Below are 26,671 nucleotides of genomic sequence, written 5' to 3'. Positions count from 1 at the left end.
ACAGTCAAACACTCCTGGGATGGCATGGGGGTGAGTAAATGATGAGAGAATGTTCCATTTTTGGGTGAACTATCTCTTTAAATTGTGGTATATTTAATAGTTTTTACAAACTTTCAATTTTCTTATCTTTATGGTTAGGGTTAGGTTTAGGGTTAGGGATAGGTGTAGGGTTGCTTCGGGAATCCAAATAAAAACAACAAACACAGTGTGTCAGTGTGACATCAAAATGCTAAAGACTTAAGCATTTCGCGGGTTATTTGAAGAGGGGCGGAACTTGTAGTGGGCGTGTCTTGTACTTGGTTGTAGATTGTTGTACAAATAGTGGGCGTCCAGACCAATAAATAAGTCAATTAAAATTGAAGGACCAGGAGGCAAAACAAAAACAAAAAAACATCTGGAAAGCCTCGATCATACACATCAATCTGATTCGCCACTGTGAGCACCACATGACCGGAGCAGAAAGTAAATGCAGAGTGGTTTCTCTCCCTCCCATCGAAAATCTCTTTGGCCCCGTTGAAACAGTTTGCCGCACAGTTGCTCTGTGAAACATGGCCACCGCCGGAGACTCAAGGGTCGAACTGCAGAAGGAATTAGTGTGCGCCATTTGCCTCGATTATTTCGACGATCCTGTGATTTTAAAATGCGGCCACAATTTCTGCCGCATGTGCATTTTGATGCACTGGGAGGAAAATGGAGACGACGATGTTGGTTACCAGTGTCCGGAGTGCAGGATGGTGTGTGGCTTGTTTTTATAAACGTTGCTAGATGCAGGGTTAGGTAGTTACATAGTTGTTTGAACGCAGATAACGACATTATGAGCATTTTGTGTCTGCTCAGTGCTAACTATTCTTAACGGTCTAATAGTCATCAGACTTGACTGTATTGTTGATTATATGAGACATTGTGCAGTCGGGACGAGACAGCAGCGACTGATTCCTGCGACCACGTTTACTAAAAGCAGTGGGGGCCTTTAGTCAGTAAAGGTTCATTTCTATAATGGCCTTTTCGGCTTTGAAACGCTTGGAGAATTGAAACATTGCGGTACTTCTATTATACGTATCTATATGGTTAACCATTAACGGGGCATATTAAAGGTTGTTTTAAATACGTTTTTAAACAGGCCAAGATAAATGATTTAAAAGGAATATTACGGATTCAATACAAGTTAAGATTAAGCATTGGTGGCATAATGTTGATTACCACAAAATAATAATAATAATAATAATAATAATAATAATAATATTTGACTTTTCTCTCATTTTCTTTAAAAAAATACACATCTGTGTTACAGTGAGGCACTTCTAATGGAAGTGAATGGGACCAATCAGTAAACATTAAAATACTCACTGTTGCGTGTTTACATTTTTTTTTAATGTGACTACATCGTTTACTAACCTTTTCTGTATAAAGTTATATGCAATTTAACAACTTCGTTGCCATGACGACGCTTCGCCGTAAAGCCCAAGGGCTGTAAAAATGTTGATTTAAACAATTTTACACTTTAAATAAGCAGAATATTTAATGTAAGTGCTTTTATAAAAATATAAGCTTCTGCTTTTAAACCCTTTGGAAATTGGCCCCATTCACTTCCACTGTAAGTGCCTCACTGTAACCTTGATTTTTGCTGTTTTTTTCTTCTTCTTTTTAAAGGAGGGACGAGTTGAGAGAGTTTTTTTTTTTTTTTGTGGTAAGCAGCAATTAAATTATTTTTACCCAGAATATTTAAAAATAATAAAATAATATAAAACGTTTAAAATAATTTTAAAATGTCCATACTGATAAGTGGGCGGGGTGAGGGTGGACATTCAGTGGGAAAAATAAGCCACTGCATAGTCTGTGAATGATATCTAGCTAACATATTTGAAGATGATTTTATTTCTTTTAACATAAATATATTGAAATTTAAAAAACAACTTACATTTTTCCCATATCTTCCCATAACAGAATGGATGTTATGCTGACCTCATATGACTGACATCACAAAATAAAGAGAAATAAGGGGGGAAAATAAATAAATTAGAAGCATCATGCACTTAAAATATCTCCCAACATTATAAGTTCACAAGTAACATTGATCAGCAATTAAATGTCTTCAGTGTTAAAGTTACACATTTACCAAATGAATGCAAGTTATTGAGAAAATGTAATACTAAACCTGTAGCTGTATTAAAAAAAAAAAACATTTAGAAAACCAATTATTTAGCCTAGCACTTATTTTTGTCAAAGATTTTTGACGTGCAGCTCTAGTGACATGAGGAAATGACACTAGTACGATCAATTGAAATGATTGCAATTATATAAAATTTGACTTTTAGGTCCACAGCAGTGTTTAAGATTATATAAACAGTCTATTCTTTTTTTTAACAAGACTATTAAAAGGGTTATTGGTTGAAATTAAACATAATAAATATCATAACTTGTACTGGAGACTTAAAAGGCTCCGAATTGTAGTGATGACCCTACAGAAAGAGTACTTTGCAGCATTATGCATGCAGCTCTGCCCCTTGTTTTGCAGGTGTTTGCTAAAATGAGTTTTACCAAGAATTACCTGGTGAAGAACTTGGTGGATAAACTGAGCGACTTCGATTATCTGAAGACATGTAGGCCCTCTGCACCCGCCAAACCCGTGAAAATGGATGGAAAATGTGAGCGACACCACGAGGAGCTCAAACTGTACTGCCACACAGACAGAAAGCCCATCTGTGTGGTGTGCCGGGAATCTAGAGCCCATAGGTGTGACTGAATGACACTGTGCTTTTAACACATTCACTAATGTCATATTTCCATCATGATCAATTTAAAATATCTCGAAATCTGGTGTACTGCCTACCTAGACAGCTTTTCCATGCATAAAATGCATCTATGATGCCCAAAACCCAGTCTAGGTAGGTGACTGTCACGACTGCTATGTTGATCGGAACTGCACCCAAGAATTTCACACACCATTGCACTTGTGTTTATGGCTGTGTGACAATAAAGTGATTTGATTTGATTTGATTTGACTGTCTGGGATTTGTGCCACATCCACTGTCTAGAAGACCAGATCTACACCATTGTGGCAATATATTGAAATTGTTCTAAAAAATTAAATTTTCTTTTTTTTTCTTTAGACACCATGATGTTGCTCCTGTTCCAGAGGTTGTTGAAGACATGAAGGTTAGTTCCAGATTGCTTTTTTTTTTCCTTCCAGTTTTTTTCCATTGTGATGACTAATTCTAGGTTTTCTCGAAAGTGTGACATCTTTGATACACACAGCAGTATCTATTCTTCTGGCTCATAGTGATACTAGTTCAAATCCCAAGGGCAGACGTGTTTAGATATTTGATGGTGGTTCTTATGCAAGCGCAAAGCAACTGGAGAGCATATCAGGAGAAGAAATGCTCTTTGTTTGCAACATGTCGTTGTGTCGAGAGAATAGGAAAATGGTATGGTAAATCTACACATCTATTATAAGGTAAAGCAGCTCTCCTACACATTCCTAAGGCTATTGAAACCTGCAATCCTATACTCCCACATAATCTAGTGTCCAGTTTCATTTGGGTTACTTGTACTTAGAAATAAAAATGGCAAAGTTAAAAGATTTTCGAAGTATTTTGTCTCGCATATATACCATTTTACTGTATAAACATGTACAGTAACCGAGCACTATGGTAAAGTGCCTAGTGTGTTCTTCTAGTGTTGTAGCCCATCCTTCTCTAGGTTGGACATGTTGTGCATTCTGAGATGATAATCTGCTCACTTCACTCGGACAGAGTGGATATCTGAGTTATCGTAGCCTTTCTGTCAGCTCAAACCAGTCTGGCCATTCACTGTTGACATCTGTCATCAACAAGGCATTTTCGTCCACAGAACTGCCGCTCACTGGATGTTTTTTTGTTTTTGGCACCATTCTGGGTAAACTCTAGAGACTGTTGTACGTGAAAATCCCAGGAGATCAGCAGTTACAGAAATACTCAAACCAGCCCGTGTGGCACAGTCACATTTTTTCCCCATTCTGATGATTAATGTGAACATTAACTGATGTTTCTGACCCGTATCTGCATGATTTTATGCACTGCACTGCTGCCACACGATTGGCTGATTAGATAATTGAATAAATATGTAGATGTACAGGTGTACCTAATAAAGTGGTCCATGAGTGTATATGTAATTCAAAACTTGAGAGGTAAAATATTTTAAATAACTGTCCGATTGACCGATTAACACAAGCTCTCATTGCATTTGACTTGTCAATGGATAATGCATTTTCATACTCTGCAATTTTGTGTAAATCTTATGTTATCATCATCAGATTGTTTTTTTAGAAAGATGGATGAATAGACAGACAGCAAGATGGATAGATGCTATAATACTTAATGACTTATTTTCATATGCAGAGTGAGCTCAAGCTAAGGTTGATCAAGCTCAACTGGCAGAAGTCCATGTGTGCCAGAGTAAAGAGCACAGATGAGCAGGCCAAAGCCGACGTTAAGGTATGACAGGCTCTTAGTTCTCACACCGACTTTGCATGCATACAAATTAAAATAAATAGCTGGTTATACAATACAATTTGAATTTTATGATCCAAGAAGAGCGCCTAATGCTGAAATAAACGTATTTTTTAAATTTACTTAACAATAGCTCAAGAAACAAGCCCTGAAGGAGAAGATCGAGGAAGACGTTGGTGCCCTGGTTCAGTTTCTGTTGGATGAGAAGGATGATCTCTTGGAAAGGTTGGAGTTTGAAGCGGTGGCCACTATTGGGCTGATTGATGAAAATCTGAAGTGTGTGGAGAGTGAGGCAGCCAAAGTGGACAAAGCCATCACTGAAATTCAGAACCAGCTGAGTGACAGCACTAACTTTGAGGTGAAGAACTCTCCTGAAATCTATCTTTAGTTAAAGGGATAGTTCACCCAAAAGTTAAAATTCTCATCATTCACTCACCCTCATGCCATCTCATATGTGTTTTACTTTCTTCTGCTGAACACAAAGAGTTTTAGAATATCTCAGCTTTGTAGGTCCATACAGTGCAAGTGAATGATGGCCAGAACTTTGAAGCTCAAAAAAGCACAAAGGCAGCATAAATGTAATCCATATGACTCCAGTGGTTTAATCCATGTCTCCAGAAGCGATTATAAGTGTGGGTGAGAAACAGATACATTTTTGAGTATTTTTTTTACTATACATGTTCACTAGGGATGCACCGATCCGATACCTGGATCGGTATCGGCTCCGATACTGAAGCTTTTTGATGGATCGGGTATCGGTCCAACGAGCCCGATCCAAATCCGATACTGTGTATTAGTCATTTTCGTTACTGTCAAGCTCCAAAAATGACATAAAAGAACCATAAAAACACCATTAAAGAAGTTCATATGACTCGTGCATTTTATTCAAAGCCACTTGAAGACGTGCGATAGCTCTGTGAATCACATAAGGCTGTGTTTAATAAGTAAATATATAGTATGCGCAGCGCCTGCACGTTAGTGAATGGTGCTGCTCTGTTGACACAAACTCACGCACAGACTGGTGATGCACTCGTGGCTATTTTTAGCCTTCACAGCAGTGCGCAATATTTGAGCGCCACTCAAGAACAGCATCTCGGATGTAGATGCTCAATAGTTCGGTTCACTTATAATATGCATTTAGAATGGTAAAATGCACCTCCGGTACCAGAATTTGAATAAGAAGCAAATTAAACTGCTGTGAACTTTCCTACAAACAGACACATACAGGGCTTCCTGGAGAGTTTAGAATGTCAAAATAAAAGCGTGAGGGTTTAAAAAGTGCATGATTTAAATATATTACTGTTGTATTTAAAATTAAAAGAAAATAATAATATTAATAACAATTTATTATTATTATTGTCATCATTAGTATTTGTTTACAGTTTATAACATATGTAAGTTGAATGGGTTCCAAAAAATAACTGTGTGAATGAAAAGTGGACTGATGTCTTACAACTAAATTGAACAAAAAAGAGATCTGAATCCTTTAAAGTCCAGATGCAAGTTGAAAAAAAAAAATAAATAAAAGGGCTTCTTTTCTTCTGATGACTTATACTGGAATTACTGTTAATTTTGCTGCTACATTATCCAGTATACTAGTTAACAATAAAGTTTTTTAATAAGCTACTGCATACATTTATATTGAAATAATGTGCAGTTAGAGGTTTGTGTTTCTTTACATATTAAAGAGTACTCCCAATTAATTCCACACAATAATGTAAAGATATTTTAAACTGATTATGCAAAAAAATAACACTGGTATCGGCTTGGGATCGGTATCGGCCGATACTGAGATTCCCAATATTGGAATCGGATCGGAAGAGAAAAAGTGGTATCGGTGCATCCCTAATGTCTACTTTCACCAGCCCTCTTTAGTGCCATCTTCTCTTCTAAGAGTTCGTATTTAGTTTTTTTAGATTTGCATTCTTCGTGCATATCGCCATCTACTGGGCAGGTAGAAAAAATTATTGTAAAATACTTTAATATTGATCTGTTTCTCACTCGCACCCAGGGATTTATCCCCTGTAGTCGTATGGATTATTTGATTCTCCAAAAATAACAAAGGCAGCATAAAAGCTTTGGTCATAATTCATGCATTGTGAGGACCAACAAAGCTGAGATATTATTATTTTGTGTTCAGCAGATGAAAGAATGTCATACACATCTGGAATGGCACGAGGCTGAGTAAATGATGAGAGTGTTCATTTTTTGGTGATCTATCCATTAATAAACAAACACGTATGGTGTAGGGTATCTGAAAACTATGTAATTAATACATTCATATTCAAACCTTTTCAGATTATGTTTGGGCTTGTACATTACCCTTTAGACATTGAAACAAATGCTGTAGAATGTTATTGTCTTATTTGTTAATCCTGTTGAACTGAACATTGCTGTGTTCTTTTTCCAGAGTATTAGAAATTCATACTCAAGGTATGTGGATCTGTATTATATCAAATAAAAGTTCATTCCTTAACCTATAGCCTATTGTGGAAATTTGGGGTATTTTGTTTCTCATAATGTGTTTGTCTTCCCCATAGCCAATGCCATATCAACCTCGGTGTTCAAGCATCTAATAGCCCTCCAGATTTCTCAGAGTTCACAGGTCCCTTTCAGCTCATCATGTGGAAGAAAATGATGCATGTGTTGCACACAAGTGAGTGCCATTAACTCATTACTCGGCTCATACATCAGCTGTAACATGTGGGTGTTTTTGTTTGGTGGTGTGACAGCTGTTGTCCCTAATGACCTAAATGATAAGCAAATGATTGGCTCACATGATTCAGATATCTGGTGCCTAGTCATGTGATTTAAGTGAAAATACACTGGAATGTAGCAGGGTTATCACGCTCATGGATAACCTGGAATTGTGATTTTCAGGCTGGGAAAAGTCATGAAAATTAATCAAATCTTAATCATACAAAAGTCATGAAAATTTCTACAGTGAGTGTGAGTATAAGTTTTCTAGTTATGTTCTGCTCTTCATTGGCTAGATATTGCAGTTTTTGTCTAATTGAAGATATATACACGAATGTATATAATTACGATTTACATTATGATTTAAAATAAAAATTAATAATCATGAATAACCAGTTATTCAGAAATACACTAAAAATGCATTACAGACAAGGAAGTTACTTGTATTCTCCTGTACTATGATGATGATTTCAGTTTATGAGTTCAAAGCCATTTTGATCTTTTTCCTTGTGCTAAAGTGTCAAATGTCTAAGTGGAGTAATAGTCTGGAAATGATCAAATAATAATACTAAAAGTTTCATTAAAACCTGAAATGGGTGGCATAAGTAGTTTGTAAAATCTTTTATTATTACTTCTTAAAAATAAGCAGTGAATTTAAAAAAAAGAAAAAAAAAATATATATATATATATATATATATATATATATATATATATATATATATATATATATATATATATATATATATATATATAATATTATTATTATTATTATTATTAAATGAAAAATGTTTATCCACCAAATCGAAGTCAGGTGGTGTAACAATCATGCAGGATTCTATTGTTGTTACAAAAAAACAAAACAGAGAAGACCCTTATGACTGTAAGTTTTAAGAATATAAAATACTTCGACATTTTATATTTAAAAAAATTCTGAAAAAAATAAAATAATGTTCAGGTCAAATAGTTACTTTAACCCCCCCTTATAATAAAACTTAATAAAAAAAAAATGTGTAAAGTAAAATCATGATAATTTAAATAAATAAATAAACCTTGGTTACACTACTTGACATTTTTTAATTTATTAAATCTTTTTTTTTTTTTTTTTAGGAAAATGCTATAAATGTTTTTCAAAAATGTATAAAACCAAATTGGGGACAAAGATTTCATTTTTATCATATGAACTTGACATGTGTTTTAAACTACTTGCATTATGAAAATTATGGAAAAATTCATTAATTATGAAAAAATTGGGACAGTATGGAAAACAAATAATTTTATTGGTCATAAAAACATAAAGGAGTGATTTGTAAGTTCTATTCACCCTGTTACATTAAAAGCACGACAACAACACATTATTTGATGTTTTACCTTTTTGAATTTCAAATCGGATGACTGCAGCACGCTTCAAAAAAGTTGTTTACCACTGGATATCATCACCATTTCTTCTAATAACACTTAAGCGTTTGGGCACTGAAGACAAGTTTGTTAATTTTAGCAAGAAGAATTATCTCCCATCAACCATTATGCAAGTCATCAGTTGCGCAATTGTACAGGGCCTTCGTTGTCGTATGTTTTGCTTCATAATGCACTACACATTCTTAATTGGAGACAGGTCAGGACTGCAGGCAGGCCAATCTAGCACCTGCACTCTCTGCTTACACAGCCATGCACTTGTTATCCGGGCAGTATGTGGTTTTGTGTATATATAAAAATAAAAAAAACTATTAAATTCACAAGGTAAAACATCAAATAAGTGCTTTCAATATGTCACAGGGTGAATATAATTTACAAATCACTTTTTTATATTAGCATTTTCCACACTGTCCCAACTTTTTCGGGAGTGGGGTTGTAGATTTGTATCACCTCAGACATTGTCAAAGACGCTTATAAATATAAGGTGATTCATTTAACTAACCAATTTTTCCCTGTCATCCAGTGCCTCAGAATCTGACTCTAGATTTAGACACTGCCCACCCCTCCTTGGCCATCAGTGACTTTGACACCAAAGTAGAGGAGGGACGTGTTCGGTCCCAAGAGCCCGACATGCCACAGCGTTTCACCCGTTTCTTTGGGGTGCTCGCCACCGCCCAGTATTCCAGCGGGCAGCACTATTGGGAGGTGGACGTTCGGGACAAGGGGGTCTGGTATCTGGGCGTCACTACCGAGTACAGCAACCGCAAAGGTTTCGTTAATCTTTCACCGTCTGCCGGCTACTGGAGCTTGTGTCTCCAAGACCGACTGTACGCCAATGAGGAGGACTCCCGCGTGCCCGTAGCAGACTATTGGAACTCCCCTCGTGTCGGAGTCTTCCTGGATTACGACAGGGGTCACGTTACTTTCTTCGATGCCGTCACTATGAAACGCATCTATAACTTTGTCACGTACTTTGATGAGCCTGTGTCGCCCTTCTTTAGCCCTGGGAAAAACGACCCAGGCAGCCGACTACAGATATGCCATTTCTACTGAAAATCGTAGGAAGCAGCAAGGAAAAAACCAAACAAACGCTCCTGTTGTTGCATCTATGCTAAGGAAACATTTCAGGGCATTTTCCTCCTGAACGTAGGGAGGGAGTGGATTGTTCAAGCTTCTTAAGCTCTTTGGATTCAGCTGATCTGAATTAAGAACCAGTGTAGAGCTTTGATGCACCATAAGCCGAAGGAGTGAATTGAATTATGATGTAGCCCCACTGAAATTCAGGTAGAGAGGCATTGCAGGTTTTCACATGTCAACTTTAGCTGCTCCGTGTAGTCTCTAGTCTTTGACCTCAGTGTTGTCTATTGTGCATCAATGTACAGGTGAAAATAAGAACTTGAACCCAATGTCTGTCAGGTCAAAAATTTATTGGTGGTTGATATGAACTACATTTAAATCAACAGAGAAAATCACCAAGTGATAACTTTTGCTTTTTTAGCATAGACAACTTTTTCTGATCACTCTGTATCCCATTATATGGCATATATTCAGACATTTGTTGTTTTTGTTTTTTTAACTTAATTCTTTTTGTCTTTATTTGCAAGAGGTATATTTGTTAGACAAATTACCCCATCACAGTGTATGTAATGAGTTACATAAAAGGTTTTACGTTGTATGAACACATCCTAATATCTTAATAGCTCAGACTGTAATAGGTGCTATGCAACTTTTGAGTACGTGTGGAGAGTTTTCGACAAAAAAGTAGGTCAGATATCCTGTGAGGAGTATCCCTTTGTTCATTTAATTACGTAGAGATTCATTTTTAGAATTGAGTCCTAAAGCTGTGTGCCATTCTTGTTCCATTGTCATTTTTTAAAACAAATTTCAAGGTCCATTGTATTACATATTTACAATTTTATTTTCCATTACTACAAAAAACAACAAAAATAAAATCCTGGCTGAGCAGGATAGATACTGGTATGGTCATAAACACTTCCTACTGGAATGAGCGCAAAGAATCAGTCTCAATTCTCACCTTTTGACTGGAGCTCAGATGGGTTGTTCTTGGCACGGTAATATTTAAAGAACTAGTGCCATAATTATATGTACAAAATGAGTGCTGATGGACCAAAATGTTAATGAGGAGAACACCTGAAGTAATTACTTCTAGATCTAATGATGTTTTGTACGTTACAACCATTTGCTCTACAACAATCAGTTTTCCAGCTCTGATACACTCACAATACAATCAGTGCTGTTCACTTTCTTTTGTCCAACTCTGGGACAAAGTGTTAACATTTAGAGTACTTTATTAATCATTGTCTACTTTCTAATGAGTTCAGATTGAAGACATTGAGTGTAATCTCTGTAGGTGTGATCTGATTTTATTTTTATTCCTTTTAATCACTGATGTAAGAACTGTTACATCACCATTGAGCCTAACTGCTGGATACCACCATGGGTACATTTTATTTATGTGTGACTTAAAACCACTGCAATATGTGTTAAACTTATTTTCTCTGCAGTAATACAGACATTTGGAAAATAAAATATGAAATATTCAAATATGGATATCTTTTGTATTATTTAATTTGTAACAGCCAGGAAGCATAGTATTTGTAGTTTAAAAGAAGTGCGGAATGGAACCTTTTCACACTTCTGGGTTTTGTAACTTGGAAGTAAACGATTACAGGTGAACTTCAATAGTGGTGAATGGGAGACCACGGCAAATATAATTTTTGTTTACCCACTTGATCTAACAGCAAAATATTTTTTTTAAAATGAAGAATAAAACAAGAGCGGTTTATTACAACCATCAGCAGAACGATGGCAAATTTATGATCACTCATAGCTGTATTAGAAACCTAATGTGATAATTAGTTGTTTTTTTTAAAACTAAATCCAGGGTAATATAATACAAAGTATAATGTTATAAATTGACATTAAATTTAAAAATTGCAAATAAAAAAATGTTTGCTAAATTTAAGCTGCTAAATAAAGCAGAAACGTGTGCAACTCGCGTTGCCAAACACAATCGCAAAAATGAGCTACTGTTACCTAGTGCACTTTAACATTTTGCAATAACATAAAAAGTTGGAGTGTGTAATTTATACAACACTAGCATCACCCAATGCAATTGTACAAAGTTTCCAGAAAATGTATTGTTTACGTACATAACCTCGGTTCCCTGAGACGAAGGGAACGAGACATTGCGTTTATTAATGCATATGGGGAGTGCCTTCTTACACTACCTAGTTGAAACCTCTCTACAATAACGGCAATATTCTAATATTGACTATGGTGTTTGAGACCCGCCTGTTTTGGTGCAAAACTGTCTGCTATAAAAACAGGTGCACAAACACCATTTCCTCAGAATTTCTGACTGAGACAGAAACGAGCGCATCGCTCGTACCTCAAGAACTCAGAGTCTTGTAGTGCAGCTAGAGTTCGCAATGTCTCGTTCCCTTCGTCTCAGGGACCCGAGGTTATGTACGTAACCGAGACATTCCCATACGACTCAGTACACTTAACAGTGCATTTATTAACTCATATGGGGAACAGAATCCCATCACACCACACTACACGACATAATCTCCCAGAAAGGAAGCATGACGCCGCAGTCTCGAGGGATGGTGTCCGACAAGAGTATGCCGCAGTGAGTGACCCTTGTGTTGGGCCAGGAGGGGAGCACTCAGGATGAATATACACTATATTGCCAAAAGTATTCGCTCATCTGCCTTTAGACGCATATGAACTTAAGTGACATCCCATTCTTAATCCATAGGGTTTAATATGACGTCGGCCCACCCTTTGCAGCTATAACAGCTTCAACTCTTCTGGGAAGGCTTTCCACAAGGTTTAGGAGTGTGTTTATGGGAATTTTTGACCATTCTTCCAGAAGCGCATTTGTGAGGTCAGACACTGATGTTGGACGAGAAGGCCTGGCTCGCAGTCTTCGCTCTAATTCATCCCAAAGGTGCTCTATCGGGTTGAGGTCAGGACTCTGTTCAGGCCAGTCAAGTTCTTCCACACCAAACTCGCTCATCCATGTCTTTATAGACCTTGCTTTGTGCACTGGTGCACAGTCATGTTGGAACAGGAAGGGGCCATCCCCAAACTGTTCCCACAAAGTTGGGAGCATGGAATTGTCCAAAATCTCTTGGTATGCTGAAGCATTCAGAGTTCCTTTCACTGGAACTAAGGGGCCAAGCCCAGCTCCTGAAAAACAACCCCACACCATAATCCCCCCTCCACCAAACTTCACAGCTGGCACAATGCAGTCAGACAAGTACCGTTCTCCTGGCAACCGCCAAACCCAGACTCGTCCATCAGATTGCCAGATGGAGAAGCGTGATTCGTCACTCCAGAGAACGCGTCTCCACTGCTCTAGAGTCCAGTGGCGGCGTGCTTTACACCACTGCATCCGACGCTTTGCATTGCACTTGGTGATGTATGGCTTGGATGCAGCTGCTCGGCCATGGAAACCCATTCCATGAAGCTCTCTACGCACTGTTCTTGAGCTAATCTGAAGGCCACATGAACTTTGGAGGTCTGTAGCGAAAGTTGGCGACATCTGCGCACTATGCGCCTCAGCATCCGCTGACCCCGCTCTATCATTTTAAGTGGCCTACCACTTCGTGGCTGAGTTGCTGTCATTCCCAATCGCTTCCACTTTGTTATAATACCACTGACAGTTCAAAACATCCTGTGATGCCGTACAATTTGGATATGAAAGTACGCATTCTTCAGATCTATCGATGCAAACTAATCGTGTAGGCGTACATGCAATAAGGTCCGTTTCTGAGTAATCATTTTGAATGGGCGCTTTGTGAGTGCGCGATTCAAATGTCTCAGATCCAGGATCGGCCGAAGTCTGCCGTCTTTCTTTGGAACAAGAAAATAACGGCTGTAAAGCCCGTTTTGTGCTTGACAATTTGGCACAAGCTCTATTGCATTTTTCACGATGACATTGTGTATTTCGGCTCGTAACATTGGCGTGTCTTCGGGTGAAACATTGAAGACAGAACGCTGTTGAAACGGGGTGGCCGGCGTGCAAATTGGATCGTATAACCATGTTCGATCGTTTTTTGCACCCATTCTAAAATACCCGTTAGGGCTCGCCACACGTCCGCGTAATAGGACAGAGGGCAATTTGGTTTGCTCACTGTATGATATGATGCGACACTCACTATAGGGAAGCGGTTGCGCATAATTTGTGTGCTTTGAAGAGGAAAAGGGCTCTTTTTTGAGAATGTGTGAGCATCTCTTGCATTTGCAATGAGTGCTGTATTCTTTTTTGCACTTATTGCATTTTTTTAGTGCATTTATTTGAGTGCAAGAGACAGAAACAACATTTTGAACAATATTGTGAACAACAATATTCCTTTCCCGACAACCAGTAGTGGGGAGATGGGGAACAGTGTTTTGTGTCTCCAATCAAGCCTTTTTTTGGAGCAGACCCGGAGGGAAACGCGGGCTCTGCTTTCCGCTTCAGGAGTGCTTTTGCTGCACATGCTGATACGCAGGTGCTGGTGAGGCAGTATGTATGGGGCTTTTTGTCGGGCGCTGGCTCAAAACAGAGCAAGGGCGAACCGGCTGTGATATACTCCATTTGGGCATAAAGTGTCTCATAGCCTGTGTCTGCTGCTGAGTCGCGACATAATACTCAGTAAACTTATTCACAGAGCCGCCAAAGAGGCCAGCTAGAGACATGGAGCATCCAAAAGAGTGGCTTTTTCCTTATCACTCATTTCTGTTATGGTCAGCCATATATGTCAATCCAGAACTGCCAGGTTGCCCATGGACTTGCCGATGGCCTGCACAGTGACTTTCGTGGTATGCAGCGCTAAGTCTGTAGCGGTGCGGAGCTCTTTGAATGTCTCTGGATCGAAGCCATGCTCGTCCATTTGCCTGAGGAGCTTGGCTTGAAATACCTGGAGCACTGCCATTGCGTGGAGTGCTGATCCAGCTTGTCCTGCCACTGAGTAAGCAGTGCGGACGTTTGTCGACATGGTTTGGAAGGATGTATGTGGCGTGATTACTGTTACTCGCTGGGCAGAGGTGTGCCGCTACCGCCTCCTCCACAGGGGGTAATTGGGCATAACCGTTTTATTCCCCGTGATCCACATTAAAGAGGATGCCGTCACTGTGCGAGCACACCGAGAAGTGCGCGCACCAGTACTTAGTTCATTATAAACTTTGGGGATGAATGGGGCAGATTTGCGGGACGCTGCCGTTTGATGGCATCCGGACTGCAGGAACCATTCATCGTGGCAAGACTGTTCAGGTTCCTCTGGGGGAGACCACTCAAGATGAAGCTCTTCGACCGCCCTTGTAAGGACGTGGAGCATCTCCCTGTCAGTGGCACTTGCACATTCCTTGCCCTCGCTGGGGGGAGGGGCGGCAGCATCATCCACTGACCACTTGCCCGATGTGGCAAGAGACATTACATCGTCATTGGAGGACATTACATGCGCTTTGTGGAGATTGAGGGGCTCGCAGGGTGTGTGTCGGCACAAAGACCACCTCAAAGACATCCTGCTCGACCTCGTGGCCCTGCCATGCCTCCTTGTGTGAATCCTCGGGTATCACAGAAGAGGCAGCTGGGAGGGCGCATGAGGCTGAATCGTTCCTCAGAACGAGAGTGATTCATGAGTGAAGAGTCTTCAGACTCATGCCCTCACAGTGAGGACAGTCTGTCTCCATGAGAGCTGTCTCTACGTGGGCACAGCCCAGAAAATAAACGCAGCTCTTATGCTGATCTGACGGCAGTATGTGCCTCTCGCACAAGGAACACTTACGGAACGACAGCTTTAAAAAGAAGCAAACACTTAAGTGACTCTTTTAGATATATAAATATATAAATAAATATATATTTATATCACACATTATACAATACACAATGTACAATTGCTTGTAAGGATACACAAACCCTGCTGAAGCGCTGCGGGGAATAAGGATGCTGAGGACCGTTCATCAGCGAAGCATCAATCGGCAAGGCTGTGTGATGTTTGCAAGAGCACTGCAGGGGAGCGGAAAGTCTTCCCGCAAAGATTCCGCCCGCTGACTCATGTATATCGACGGCAAAAGTAGAGGGCTTCTAGACAAGAGATGATTGCTGTCTTGAAGGATGAAATTTTGAGGAAATGGTGTTTGTGCACCTGTTTTTATAGCGGACAGTTTCGTGCCAAAACAGGCAGGGCTCAAACACCATAGCCAATATTAGAATATTGACGTTATTGTAGAAAGGTTTCAACTAGGTTGTGTAAGAAGGCACTCCCCATATGTTAATAAACGCAATGTCAAATGTACTGAGTCATAAGGGAATTCCCTAATTTACCATTGTTTTTTACAAACAGATAGTCCCACCCCAACATTACACAAGGGCAGTGGTGGCTCAGCAGTTAAGGCCCTGGGTTACTGATCAGAAGGTTGGGGGTTCAAGCCCCAGCACTGCCAAGATCCCACTGTTGGGCCCCTTGAACAAGGCCCTTGACCTTATCTGCTCCAGGGGCACTGTATCATGGCTGACCCTGCACTCTGACCCCAGCTTAGCTGGGATATGTGGAAAAAAAAGAATTTCACTGTACATGTGCAAATGTGTGATAAATAAAATTATTAAAAAAAAAAAAATTACACCATTGTTCAAGTCAATGTTGCTTTTATTTCATTAATGCATGTCACTGGTCTTACTGTGAATGATTTATCCATTATTACTGAGTATAAAAAGGATCTGTGTTTTTCCTGAACTGTCTGTGAGTAGTAACGATGTTTTCAACTGTTTTCATGTTGTGATGCTGAATGAATAAATTCTATAGTGGAAGACCATAATTATTAGATTAGTACAGTAGTGAGATGTTTTATCACGTTTGAAATTTTCCTGCATTTTTCCTGCCTGCAATTCACTTTTGAGTGTCTTTGCAGAATGTGCTTGTCTTCCCTTAAAGAGAAAAGGTGATTTGGAAAACACTGTGGACATTAATTCAGTATCAATTACATGGATTTAATTGATGAACTGGTTAATCCGAACGTCTGCTAGCTGCCTTGAGACGTCACACAGGTCACATAAACTACAACACATAGAGACTGTATCATCTAGATATCTCATAGAGACTGTGTGTGTTCCCCGAACTACCAAACACAAAACTCTCACTAATTAATTTAGACATTTTTTTATTAAGGTAAAAATTGAAAAAACAAAAACAAAACTTTTTTTTAAAGATAAACAACATATGAAGGTAGGAAGACTAAACATTAGATCTCTTTCTACCAAAGCACTAATTGTAAATTAAATTATTACAGATCATAGTTTGGATGTGCTCTGTTTGACCGAAATCTGGCTTAAACCGGATGAATATATTAGTTTAAATGAATCTGCTCCCCAGGTTATTGTTATAAACATGAGCCTCATCTGAAGGGTCGAGGAGGTGTTGCTACAATTTACAGTGATGTTTTTGGTGTTACTCAGAGGACAGGATATAAGTTTAAGTCTTTTGTACTAATAATGCTTAATGTGACACCATTGGATATAAATAAAAAAAACTCTGTCATCTTTTGCCCTTGCTACAGCATATAGATCACCTGGACCTTATTCTGATTTCCTTGGTGAATTTGCAAATTTTTTAGCAGATCTTGTAGTTACTTTAGATAGAGCTTTAATTGTTGGTGACTTCCACATTCGCATAAATAATGAAAATGACACATTAGGATTAGCATTTATCGATATTCTCAACTCTTTTGGAGTCATACAAAACGTGACAGGACCAACTCATCGCCAAAATCATACACTAGATTTAATTCTGTCATATGGAGTTGATGTTGATACTATAGAAATTATTCTGCAGAGTGATGATATCTCAGATCGTTACCTCATCTCTTGTATGCTGCGATCAGCTAATGTTACTCAATCTACACCACGCTATCGTTCAGATAGAACTATTCTTTCGACCACTAAAGATAGCTTCACTAATAATCTTCCAGCTCTATCTCATACACTCAATAAGCCAATGTCTAAAAGAACTTGATGAAATAACAGAAAATATAAATACAGTCTTCCCTAGCACTCTTGATAATGTCGACCCCCTTCAATTAAAGAAAATAAAAGAAAAAATCCCCGCACCATGGTACAATGATCACACTCATGCTCTCAAGAGAGCAGCAGGGAAAATGGAACGCAAGTGGAAGAATACAAAATTAGAGGTATTTCACGGTGCATGGAAGGATAGTGTCTGTAGCTACAGACAGGCACTAAAAGCTGTCAGGTCAGCATATTTTAGCAAATTCATAGAAAATAACCACAACAATCCTAGGTGTTTATTCAGTACTGTGGCTAAATTGGTTAAGAATAAAGCCTCAACAGAACCAGATATTCCGTCGCAGCATAAAAGTAATGATTTCATGAATTTCTTTACTGATAAAATTGAAATAATCAGAAATAAAATTGGAATTATGCAATCATCTGTCACAGTACCTCAGAAAACAGTGTCTCATCATTTTTATCACGTGCAACTTCAATCCTTCGCTGTCATAGGTCATGAAGAGCTAACAAAACCTATCGAAACATCAAAAGCCACAACATGTATGTTAGATCCAATACCAACTAAGCTCTTAAAAGAGGTATTCCCTGTAATTTCAGAACCTCTTCTTAATACTATTAACTTCTCTCTATCCTTAGGACATGTACCAAGAAACTTTAAAATGGCAGTTATCAAACCTCTTATTAAGAAGCCACAACTTGATCCTGGGGAACTTGCTAATTATAGACCAATTTCAATCTCCCGTTTATGTCGAAAATACTAGAAAAGGTAGTGTCCTCCCAACTATGTTCATTTCTACAGAGAAATAGTATATATGAACAATTTCTGTCAGGATTTAGGCCCCATCACAGTACAGATACTGCACTTATCAGAGTTACAAATGACTTGCTCTTATCATCTGATCGCGGCTGCATTTCACTTCTAGTGCTTTTAGATCTTAGTGCTGCCTTCGACACGATAGATCACGACATTCTCTTGAATAGGCTAGAGAATTATGTTGGTATTTGTGGACTTGCATTAGCATGGTTTATGTCCTATTTAGCAGAACGCTACCACTTTGTCTATGTAAATAAGGAATTGTCAAACCAAACAAAAGTTACATATGGAGTGCCACAGGGATCAGTTTTAGGGCCTCTGCTTTTCTCCTTGTATATGCTTCCCCTTGGAGATATTATCAGGAATTGTGGAATAAGTTTCCACTTTTATGCCGATGATACCCAACAATATATTTCTTCAAAACCTGACGAAATTACACAGTTCTCCAAATTAGCAGAGTGTATCAATGAAATCAAAGATTGGACGGCCAGAAATATCCTTCTACTCAATTGTGATAAAAAAGAGGTACTAATTATTGGACTAAAAAACTCTAAAAACAAGCCGCTAAAATATAATTTGACTCTCAGTGGATGTACTGTTACATCGTCTTCAACAGCGAAGAACTTAGGTGTTATATTTGATACCAATCTGTCCTTTGAAAATCAAATTACCAATGTTTGTAGAACAGCATTCTTCCACCTAAGAAATATTGCTAAATTATGACATATGCTCTCTGTTGCTGATGCCGATAAACTAATTCATGCCTTCATGACCTCAAGACTAGATTATTGTAATGCATTACTGGGAGGATGTCCTGCAAGTTCAATAAATAAACTTCAACTGGTTCAAAATGCAGCAGCCAGAGTGCTGACTAGAACCAATAAATATGATCATATTATCATCATTACATTGGCTACCTGCTAAATTTGTATTAATTTTAAAATTCTGTAAATTTTTTGATTTTCTGTAAAGCTGCTTTGAAATGATGTGTGTTGTGAAAGGCGCTATTCACATAAAAATGAGCCAGGTCTCCAATTGGCCTGGTTGCTAGGGAGGGTAGAGTCACATGGTGTAACCTCCCCGTGGTCGCGATTAGTGGTTCTCACTCTCAATGGGGCGCGTGGTAAGTTGTGCGTGGATCGTGGAGAGTAGCATGACCCTCCACATGTGGAGTCTTCACGGTGTCATGCACAACGAGCCACGTGATCCGATGCACGGATGCACATTTGCTGTACTTTATTTTACACGTACAGACTGATTCTATGCGGTCAATCCATTTTGCTGTTCATGACTCCCTTTCTTTGCTTGCATATCGCTGATTGCAGGTTTGCAATATTTTTGACCTAGTTTATCATGCTTGTAACTTCATTTATGCTTTTACAAATCTTATTCTGCATATGCAAATCATTTAGGCACTATTTTACCTTCATAGACTAGACTATGCTTTAAAATATCCATAATTATCTACAGTTCTCAAAACATGTCCAACATTTCAGCTCTGAAGGTACTAATAGGCTACATAGCTTTTCAGCTTAGTCTGCTCAGGTTCTTCCATCGACGGATAAAGACTCAACAAAATAACTAAAATGCTTCTATTTGCAATATTTGGCTATCATTCTGAAACCCATGATCATTAACAGATAGGTGGGGAAGAACAATATAGCCTCGCTATAATTCTGTGATCATTTGTTCTCAAGTTTCTGTCAGTTTTAATGCTGTGTTAGTACAAAACAACGATTGTTTACACTTAACCGGAAGTTCCGCCCACATCGCTCACAAAGCATCATGGGACTCAGAACTATTGTGGATATATTTTTTTCAATTTTTTTCCCCCCAGGTAATCCGTAACCAAAATGTAATAACTCACTCTTCCACTGAAACGACTTCTCTGCTGACGTATGCAAGGTCGTACGCCAGGTAAACCAGTCCTAACGTTTTTAGTTGGTTTTAACCCCACCCTTTCAACAGCCCGTCGTATAACAAAATGGCTCAAACCTAGTGTCATAGGCTTGGAAGCGCTGCAGCAAACGCAGTGATGAGGCTGAGGTGTATTTTTGGTTGTTTCCCTCCTAAATCCCTGTACCCTGTTCCCAAACTTCCCTGGTTCCAGGCCAGCTGGCTTGAATTTTTACATTTTGAAGAACATGGTATAATGGAGAATTTGCGGTTGTGTTCGAGGCATTTCACTTCTGATTTCTTCCAGAATCTTACGCAACACGAAATGGGGTTCGCTAAAGTTTTGTGCCTGAAAGATACAGCTGTGCCATCAGTTGGCTTTAATTCACATACAAGGAATTTGTCTTGGTGACAGGAGTTTCCAGTGTACTGCAATACAAAAACAGCAACAAAAATAAAAACAAAAAATAATTAAAACTGAATAAAAAATAGATAAATATTAAAAAGAAAAAAGTATATATCTTATGACCAGAGCTACTGATCGAATATTTGCATCCGTCCAACAGCCGCTGACAAGAGATGTGGGTTGCCAATGTCCTGCTCAGAAGACTCCTAGGAAGAGTGTTTCGGTTCAAGTGTCACACTCAACTTCGAAGCCAAAACTACAGATTCTTAGCTATGGTTGTGTTAATTGCGAATAAAGTTTTTGTGTGTGCGTTTCACTTTTGTTTTCTTTTTTGTGGTGAAATATCAGCGATTCAAGTGAAAAACTTGGAGTACTCTGTTGACGTCACAACGAATTTTGGCACCAGCCTCAAACCTCCAGTACTCACATTAAAACTGATTAAAAGGGAAGAAAGCATTGAGATCTACCAGAACTCATCGAGCACCATAAAACAAGAACCGACAGATTACACCTATGTGCCTGAAATCACTCAAGAGGGCTTTGGAAAGTAAGTCAATATCGGTGGTCGGATGTAAGCAGTCATTAGTATGTTTTCTAAAGGAATAGATTGCAACAAGCACACTTGCACAACAGAAGTGGTTACCTGCCCTCTAGCTATCTAGATTTTGGAGTGCCATGAAATGTGTTTTATATAGGTGTTCTCAGGTTTACATTATTTTGATATTATGCATGGGAAATGAGCGGGATATAGTTACTTCTTTGGCAAAAGGGACCGTCTAAAAAGTCCACTCACTGCGCTAAAACGTCCTTATTCACGCTAGCGCCATCTTTGATTTTTAATGGTAATGACAACGAGACTGTAAGGGAAAGACTTACAGTCTCTTGAATGGGCTGTACTGCAGTTTAAAGTGTTTTTGGATTGTTCCACGGACAAAACATTGATAAAATATCTGTCCAAGAACATTCAGTATACAAAGAACTCCAGGCAGCATGAGTTGTGGAAAATCAGATGTGATCAAGGAGCTTTATACCATTCGTGCCATTGAAGAGATGGTAAGTCTATCCCTCACAGCCTCGTTGTCATTCCTAATAAAAATCAAAGATGGTGCTAGCATGAATAAGGTCTATTCAATGGACCCTTTTCACAGATTGTGATGGTGCATTTCTGCCTTATTTAGCAGTGTAACTAGCAAACTTTTATATTTGCAATTGTTTTTATTATTTAGTGTAAATTTATTGCAGTATTCTTTGTATTATATTAATCTGGAATTAGTAAAAAACAAAAAAACAGTTATCATTAAGAGAACAGATAGGGGGAGTCGTGTGGTGCCATGTGGGGGTTGGATGTGTGAATGAAGAGCTCTCTGCACTTTATGTCATAAACCGGTGAGATTCGATACACCCTGCTACATAACTGTTTTAAGAAGTCAACATGGGCTCTGGAGATATTAAAAGACACATGCTCAAGCTGATACCTCAGAGGGGCCCGCAGACTAGGGACACAGTTTGGACGGTGCAACATGTCTGTAATGCTGCCAAAAGTCGCAGCGGACCTGGAAGATCTGGCTGTAATATGTCGATTGACTATGGTGATGGAGGTGAAATTCTCTGAGTTGGTTACAAGAATCAGGGACGTCGAGAAACAAATCGATTATCTGGAGTCATCGGAGAGGGAATTAGCTGCTAATCCGCTAGCGACCAAGGCAGATTTGCAGCACGTTTGGGAAAAACTGGAAGACCTTGAGAATCGTAATCGATGAAACAATGTCTGAACTGAACAGCCGGCTCACTGAACATTCGTTTGACTGTCCGAGGAAACTGAACGGAATTTTTTATTTTTTTTGTGCTGGTTCCGCTAGAGGCTGGAGCTTGTTTTGTGGAGGAACATACCTTTGATACAGTTCTGTGAATGAATCTACACGTTATTTGTGTTTATTCTGCCTATTGGCTGGAGTTTGTTTTATAGATTATTTTCTGTTATGTAATTCTGTCTCAGAAAATTTGTATAGAAACACCGGACTTGAGCAATCCGACATGGACTGTTTGAGTTTAGAGGGATGAACGCCAGTTGGCGCTGTCGTGCACGGGGTTAATGCGCACGTTTTTCTTTTTTCTGTTGGTTCGGGGTGAGGTTCGGGGTTTGATTGTTGCACTGATGTTGGAATATGGTCTTTATAATTTTATTTTTGACACACAATCTATTTAAGTCAAAATGTCAGATGTTAATATGAGTGGATTATCTCTCTCCACATGGAATGTGAATGGGCTGGGGCACCCTATAAAAAGAAGGAAGGTTATTTCTTTTCTTAAACGAATGAAATTTGATATAGTGTTTCTTCAAGAAACGCATCTTCCCCCGCAGGAAGCTGAAAAATTTGGGAAGATATGGGGTGGACATGTTTTCTTTAGTGCTGGCTCAAGTAAGAGCAGGGGAGTCATTACATTGAGAAGTAAGCATCTACAATTCAAATGTCTCAAACAGATTAACGATAAATTAGGAAGAGTCATTACTGTTTTAGCAGAAATTGTGGGGCAAGGTTGATTTTGGCTAATATTTATGCACCTAATGCTGATGATCAGGGCTTTTTTATAAATCTTGAAGGGATGTTGCAAGCTGCTGGCACCCCTCATGATATAATATTGGGAGGAGACTTTAATCTTTTGATGGACTCAGTCATTAATCATAGTGAAGCAAAAGTGTATAAGCCCCCTAGAGCAACACTGACGTTTCACAGAATGTGTAAAAATCTTGGTCTTACAGATATTTGGAGACTTTTAAACCAATCTGGGAGGGACTATACATTTTTTCCATAAGATTTATTCTAGAATAGATTTTTTCTTGATATCGAAGTCCCTCATTTCATCTGTTGTGGATTGCTCAATTGGAAACATCTTAGTCTCAGATCATGCCCTGATGAGTTTAGAGGTGTTGCCACATACAGAGAAAAAGAAATCATATAGTTGGTGCTTTAATGTATCCCTTTTGCAAAATCCTGATTTCCAACAAATGTTAAAAGCCGAAATCAGTGTTTATATGTAGACCATCTGGTCCTCAGTACCCTCTGTGGGCGTCGCTTGGGAGGCACTTAAGGTGGTTCTTAGGGGTCGTATCATACAGTATGCCTCATTCATCAAAAAATCTGACTAAAATACAGATATAATACAATTTTGTCGCGGAAGGTGGAGGCTTGGCTATTCAGGGCAAGACAGTCATACTTTGAGTCGGGGGACAAAGCAGGGAAGCTTTTGGCTAGATATATAAAGCAGAGAGAGTCTTTTTCTACCATTCCCTCAGTGAAATCTGCTGGTGGTGATATATTTACCTCAGCCATTGATATTAATAATGCTTTTAAAGAATTCTATCTTGATCTTTATAGTTCCACATCTTCGTCCACCGATGAAGATATTAGAAACTTTGTGGAACCATTAGAACTCCCTAAACTGACAACTGAGCAAAAAAATTCTCTTGATCCTGAGATAACCTTGGAGGAGCTTGGCGAGGTAATGGGGCCAGATGGCTTTGCCGCTTAGTTTTTTAGATCTTATGCTACAGAACTGGCTCCACTTTTGTTAGAAGTTTATACGAAATTATTAAATAATGGAAAGCTTCCGCCAACCATGACACAAGCCCTGATCAGTCTGATTCTTTAAAAGGAAAAAGATCCAAGTGAGTGTAAGAGTTACCGTCCAATTTCCCTGATCCAGCTAGACGTTAAAATTCTGTCAAAAATTTTGGCTAACCGATTAAATAAAGTTATGACATCTCTTATACATATAGATCAGGTGGGGTTTATTCGGGGCCGCAGCTCTTCTGATAACATCAGGTGTCTAATCATTATCATGTGGTCAGTGGTAAATGATCAGACTCCGGTCGCTGCCATCTCACTTGATGCCGAAAAGGTGTTTGATATGGTAGAATGGGATTCTCTTTTTAAGATTTTGGAAATATATGGGTTTGGGAAGACTTTTATTGGATTACTTTATAGACACCCGGTAGCGGCAGTACAAACAAATGGATTAATTTCAGATTATTTTACTCTGGATAGGGGCACTCGGCAGGGCTGCCCTCTTTCCCCATTATTGTTCTGTTTTGCCCTGGAACCATTAGCAGCCATGATAAGAAAGGAAGATGATTTTCCAGGGGTGGTGGCGGGAGGTGTGGCACATAAGCTTTTGCTTTACGCAGATGATATTTTATTATTCGTCTCCGACCCCACTAGATCTATGCCTTGCCTCCACAGAATTATTAATTCCTTTTCCAAGTTCTCAGGATACAGAGTAAATTGGTCTAAATCCGAAGCTTTGGCTCTGACAGCATACTGCCCAGTATCAGCTTTTCAGTGGCCCAAACAGGGCATTCAATATTTGGGCATTTTATACCCAGCAAATTTGTGTGATTTATTTAGAGTTAATTTTGACCCCTTAATAAAAAGGTTTTCGAACGATGTTGGTAGGTGGGCTTCATTACATTTACCTATGATTGGGAAGGTTAATGTTATTAAAATGAACTGTATTCCAAAATTTAACTATCTGGTACAATCTCTCCCTGTAGATGTCCCCCTCTCTTATTTCAAGCAATTTGATAGCTTAGCAAAGTCCTTCATTTGGAATGGTAAATGTCCCAGATTACATTTCAATAAGTTACATAGGCCGATTGACAAAGGTGGGCTAGGCCCACCCAAGATTTTATTTTATTATTATGCATTCGGTCTCAGACATCTGGCTCACTGGTCACTTCCACCTGAGAGAGACCCTCCCTGGTTTTGTATTGAACAGGAAGTTCTTGCCCCTATTTTGCCATTGCAAAGCCTTTCTATCAAACTAACCGGAGAAGTTAAGTCACACCCCGTTATCTCGCATTTGCACGCGGTATGAACAAAAGTGTCCAGAGTGTTTAATTCGGACATTTATTTAAATGTTGCCTCGAGCATATGGCTAAACCCAAAGTTATGTTTAATAAGTCCCCTTTCTGCTGGTCAGAATGGATTGTGAGGGAGATTAATACGCTTGGTGACCTACATGAGAGTGGAGTGTTGAGATCGTTTGAAAATATGGTTCAACATTTCAGGATTCCCAGATCTCAGTTCTTTAAGTATTTACAGCTGCGCAACCTGCTCTGTATTATTTTTGGGAGTAGCTTACACCCCCCTAAAGGGGCAGATACTCTAGAAGTGGTGATTACTGCTTTTGGAGAAAGATTTAAACTTGGTATTGGAGGAGGGAGAGTGGGCTAGGATTCTAAAAAAACGTCAAGTCTACATTTAGAGATTCAAGGGTGCATCTGATGCAATTTAAGATTTTGCATCAATTATATTGGACACCTTCTAGATTGTATAGACTTGGTTTTAAAGACACACCCACCTACTGGCAATGCAATTCAGAAGATGGGGACACAACCCATGTTTTTTGGGGATGTGTTAGGATACAAGAATTTTGGTTGAGGGTTCAGAGATTTATGTGTGACGTATTGGACACACAGTTTTCATTTTGCCCCAGACTCTGCATCTTAGGCGATGAGGTGGTCATTCATTTTGGGGATAGTCACTTAAAAAGTTGGGTCCTAGCCAGAGTTATGGTTGGCAGACAAATTATCCTTAGGGGGTGGAAGACGGCTGGGGCACCCTCATTTTGGGAGTGGTGCAGGGAGATGGGCGGGGTGGCAGCATTTGAGGAGGTGATTTTTAGAAGGCTGGTAAAATGGGATTTGTTTGATAGGAAGTGGGGTGGATATTTGGCTTTTTTGGAGGGTTCTAGTGCAGGGTCAGTGGAGACGGATTTTTAATTTTTAGTTTGATGTGTATGTGCATTCTTGTTTTTTGAAAGTATATTTTTTTAGGTTAAAAAATAAATTATATATATATATATATATATATATATATATATATATATATATATATATTATAATTGTAAGTGACCACTGT

The 26,671-nt window shown here is 38.9% G+C and overlaps 1 protein-coding gene across 1 annotated transcript; it reads left to right on the top strand.

The window, feature by feature from the left end:
* Window positions 1-502: 502 nt before the first annotated feature.
* Window positions 503-11,168, top strand: LOC127432995 (zinc-binding protein A33-like). Its single transcript, XM_051684572.1, has 8 exons — window positions 503-734; window positions 2,516-2,733; window positions 3,111-3,156; window positions 4,377-4,472; window positions 4,621-4,845; window positions 6,898-6,920; window positions 7,028-7,143; window positions 9,121-11,168. Exons 1-8 carry the CDS (start codon window positions 549-551, stop codon window positions 9,648-9,650), a joined length of 1,440 nt encoding a protein of 479 aa, XP_051540532.1. The 5' UTR covers window positions 503-548; the 3' UTR covers window positions 9,651-11,168.
* The last annotated feature ends 15,503 nt before the right edge of the window (window positions 11,169-26,671 follow it).

Source organism: Myxocyprinus asiaticus, chromosome 42 (genome assembly GCF_019703515.2).
Source record: "Myxocyprinus asiaticus isolate MX2 ecotype Aquarium Trade chromosome 42, UBuf_Myxa_2, whole genome shotgun sequence".
Classification (NCBI taxonomy): Eukaryota; Metazoa; Chordata; class Actinopteri; order Cypriniformes; family Catostomidae; genus Myxocyprinus; species Myxocyprinus asiaticus.
The sequence above is the reverse complement of the archived record's forward strand: the minus strand, read 5'-3'. Positions and strand labels throughout refer to the sequence as shown.

Excerpts from the sequence above, each read along its gene's own strand:
- LOC127432995 (XM_051684572.1), top strand. The coding sequence starts at position 549 with ATGGCCACCGCCGGAGACTCAAGGGTCGAACTGCAGAAGGAATTAGTG. Across the intron at positions 4,473-4,620 it reads AGGCCAAAGCCGACGTTAAG|CTCAAGAAACAAGCCCTGAA; the intron begins GTATGACAGGCT and ends ACTTAACAATAG. Across the intron at positions 6,921-7,027 it reads ATTAGAAATTCATACTCAAG|CCAATGCCATATCAACCTCG; the intron begins GTATGTGGATCT and ends TCTTCCCCATAG.